At 33.0% G+C, this 4245-nt stretch overlaps 1 protein-coding gene across 1 annotated transcript; it reads left to right on the forward strand.

The window, feature by feature from the left end:
- The first annotated feature begins 415 nt into the window (after positions 1 to 415).
- LOC114195953 (UDP-galactose/UDP-glucose transporter 7) lies at positions 416 to 3631 on the forward strand. The gene is made up of 7 exons (XM_028086408.1): positions 416 to 746; positions 905 to 1010; positions 1115 to 1360; positions 1788 to 1898; positions 2003 to 2161; positions 2933 to 3076; positions 3256 to 3631. Exons 1-7 carry the CDS (start codon positions 706 to 708, stop codon positions 3418 to 3420), a joined length of 972 nt encoding a protein of 323 aa, XP_027942209.1. The 5' UTR covers positions 416 to 705; the 3' UTR covers positions 3421 to 3631.
- The last annotated feature ends 614 nt before the right edge of the window (positions 3632 to 4245 follow it).

The following is a 4245-nucleotide window of genomic DNA, read 5'->3' on the forward strand; positions in this document are numbered from 1 at the left end:
CTTATTTTAGTTAACTTTCGCACCACTAATTCTAGCCTAGATTTGAATAACGATTTTTGGTTTATGATACTTAATTATAGTTTTTGTTTTTATTTTTCTTATACGTTAGAATAATGCTTATATAATTAAATAATGTGATATTATGAAATGATATTTATATTTATTACACAAACTCAATTTTCTACATGCATTATGTCAACGGTCATAATTATAGTTAATCACATGCTTACGTTTAGACCACACTAGATAACAAATCAGTTGAAATATTTAAAATTAATTTTTAAGCTATATTGAAACTTGTTATTACAAGGGTGTAAGTAATTATTTGATTATTCAATAAAAATAAAGTTTTTTGTTTATTTTTTTTACATATGAATAAGTGATCGAAATAGGTGAGTGACAGCGATGGCGGCAACGAGATGGTGAAGTTTGGTGCATGCCATCTTCGAAGACTCGACTCGAGAATGAAACGCCACACTGCGCCAGCTGTTTCACTCTTCTCTTCCTTTGTCCCTTTCTTTTCTTTTTACTATTTTCATTCCTTTATCCCTTTCTCTTCCCTTGCAGACATGTAAACTCCTTTTTCCAACTCAATTTCTCCATTCTCCATTAATTATTCCATCTACACGCCTAATTATATATTTAATTCTCTTCTTTTTTTCTTAATCTTTGATTCATTGGATCTCGTTTCGCCATTAATTACTCATGGAGATCCGTGCCGATGCAGAAACCAGCTCCTTCACAAGGTTTTCCACTTGCTTCTCTTTTTCCTCCTTATTTCGCAATTCTCCTTTTTCAATGACTTGTTCTTCATTCAGATTCATCGCTAAATCTTGCTCTTAGAAATTTTGATTATTGAAGGGTCTGTAATAGTTACCATGACTGAGATTTTGTTTGCACGTAGTTTGTTCGCGGCTGTGGCATATGGGTTTGCCTCCATGGCCATGGTTTTTATCAACAAGGCTGTTCTTATGCAGTATGCATATTCAATGACTCTTCTCACTTTGCAGGTACTAACATTAATTACTAAGATAACAGATTTTCGACCCTTTGGTTATTTATTCTCTTTATTGTTTGCTGGATTTTTGATAGTGACAGCATTTTTATTTTTCAGCAATTGGCTACCTCTTTGCTTATCCATGCTGGTAGACGAATGGGATTCACAAAGGCTAGAGGACTGGAAATGGCAACGGCCAAGCGACTTCTCCCGCTTTCAATTTTCTATAATGCCAATGTTGCTTTTGCTTTGGCCAGTTTGAAAGGAGTCAATATCCCAATGTATATTGCGATCAAGAGGCTTACGCCTCTTGCTGTACTTATTGCTGGGTACTTCTCAGGAAAGGGGAGACCTACGTATCAGGTATTGGCTGTTATTTGAGGTTTTGTTCATTCTGTCCACCTTATCAAAATAGTTTTATATGTACTAGAATTAGAGACTATGGAATTTATTGGTTGAACTAAGTTGCAATAAGGAGTTTTTCAGAAAAGAAATTGTGGAATTTAGAAAGGGGGGCGAATCATTGGTAACTGAATTTAAACGATGTTAACAATTAGATATTGCAGCAAAACAAGAAGAAACTTTGATCTGGAAATACTGATCAGTGGTGGACTCTAAAATTGGATATGGTACTTGTAAACTATGAACTGCATGTAAAGCTGTGCTCATTTTCTTGTACAATAAATATAAAGTGTATAGCCTTGGGTGCGAATTATAATGATTGGTAGCTTTTTGTTCTTTTCCTCTCTTGAGCTGATAAATCTTATATCTTTATTCTGTCAAATTTCAGGTGGCTCTTTCAGTTATATTGATTGCTGCTGGAGTTCTCATTGCTGCCCTTGGAGATTTTTCCTTTGACCTTTTTGGGTATAGCATGGCTTTTGTTTCCGTTTTTTTCCAGGTGATATGCTGACCTATCGTAGTTCTTAAATCTTAATTTTATAATGGAATCGACACTGTAATTTTGCACTGTTTGTTCATTGTGCTGCTTACTCATATATGCAGACCATGTACCTTGTGCTGGTGGAAAGATCTGGTGCTGAGGATGGACTTTCATCCTTGGAAATCATGTTCTATAACAGTTTTTTATCTCTTCCATTTTTGATGTTTCTCATCATAGCCACTGGGGAATTCCCAAAGTCTTTATCTTTATTATTTGCACAGGTCAGAATCTTAACCTGGTTCTTGGTATTTGGATTGATTCATGATTATGCTAGAATGAATTGAATATTTGGACATTTAACTGTTTGTATATACAATCAAATAAATTCAATTATTTCACAAGGAACAATCAAATAAATTCAATTATTTCACAAGGAACTGGTAAATGCCTCAGTGATAGCTATAGCAGATATATTCATTTTGCTTATGTTAGTTTTTCTATGTTGTTGGACAATTCGAAAGAAATTTTATATATTCACTAATATTTCCTTCCTCTTACTGATATATATTGTCTGCTCAGTAGTTTTGAGCAAATTTTCTATGTATTGGTCCATTGGGCATGTGACTTTTGAGTTTCCTAGGATTGGGTATGTTTCTAAGAACTAGAAAAAAGAACATGGGGGTTGTGAGGTCAAGATCACTTGTTGTATGGTGGAAAACAAGACAAAGCAGCAACTTTTGATTTTGGCATGATCTGGGCCCATTTTTCTTCCATAAAACAATTGTCCTTTTATTTACCAGATGTTCTACAATTGTAAATTAAATCAATAGATTACTTGATTCACTCCCTTCAATTCTCCTAAATTAAATTAGCAATCATTTTGTGGAAGGATCATAAAAAAGTCGTTTTGATGGTCGACAGCTGGAGCCATAGCTTGCAACATATCTTGGAAAAGCTAAAAATCTGCAGTATCTAATTATATGGCAAAGCTGTATCATGTTCTATTTATTGATAAATTGACGTCAAAGCTAATATTTTGTTTTCCTTTGCAGAGTTATTCTTTTTCATTTTTGATGATTCTTATTCTTTCATTGGTGATGGGCATTGTTCTCAACTTCACCATGTTCTTGTGTACAATTGTTAATTCAGCCTTAACTACAACTATTGTTGGCGTTCTCAAAGGGGTTGTTTCCACGGTAAGCTACTATGTGTTTGCCATAGAAAAACTGTCACAGCAGGCCAAATTCATTTCATACATACACATTATCTATCCATCTTTTTCTTTTTTGTAGTTTAATTTGCATGCATACCCTTTATGTTATTTGTATATAGTTTTAACTGCAAGCATTAAACCCATTGATTTTTGCTTCTTCAGACCCTTGGTTTCTTCTTACTGGGTGGTGTTCAAGTTCATGCTTTGAATGTGTCTGGATTGGTTATCAATACAGCTGGTGGTGTGTGGTATTCTTTTGCCAAATATCAGCAGAAAAAAAGTAAGTCGACGAAGCTTGTACCTGACGAGGAGGCTCATCGTAAATAGAAGTGGTTTTGATAAGTTGTGGTGCAAACTAACAGTTACATAAATTGTTGCTTTACTTTTATTTACTTGATTGTAAGAACTGATAGTTTAGTTTTTTTTTTTCTTATAATTTTACAGTAATACAGTCTCGTATAGTCTGAGCCTAAGATGTTGTAATACTGACACATGATATTCGGAATCGAGTAAAATAATTGTACTTTTTTTATTCAAATGCTTTCCAGAATTTTGTAAGCAGAGTCCATTTTATTCTGTGCAATGTTCTCAACACAGAAATTAAGTATAAAGCGTCTGACAAACAGTACGACATAGTTCTGGCCTTATATTTGTGGTAATTTATGCCTAATTTTGTTATGAAGTGTTTTGTTTTGGTTTGTAATTATGAATAAATAAATGTGTACTGTTGTTAAACTCTTCAGACAGGAAGTGTACTGTACAGTGTCATTTTTATAAAAAAGAGGGAAACAAAATATGCCTAATAGCAATAATTTACATGCCAGAGAGAAATCGGGCTAATGGGCCCAATAACAGCACAACTCATGGTGGTATAAACGATGTGAAAAATAATGTAATGTGCAATGGTTAAAAAATAGCAAGTATTAGGTATTAATATCAATTCCAATATCTTCAAGTCTAATACCAAAATCATAAAATAAACATTGAAAAAGATATAATCGTTAAAATAGGCTGTGTAATATAATATAAAAAAAGTTAACAGTAAATTAAGAAAAATATTATTTATGATTATCAATATGTTGTGTAATAAAAGGAAAAAATAATAAGAAAATTCAGTTTTATATAAATAAATAATAATAGCCTTATGGTTGG

Source organism: Vigna unguiculata, chromosome 9 (genome assembly GCF_004118075.2).
Source record: "Vigna unguiculata cultivar IT97K-499-35 chromosome 9, ASM411807v1, whole genome shotgun sequence".
In the NCBI taxonomy this organism is placed as follows: Eukaryota; Viridiplantae; Streptophyta; class Magnoliopsida; order Fabales; family Fabaceae; genus Vigna; species Vigna unguiculata.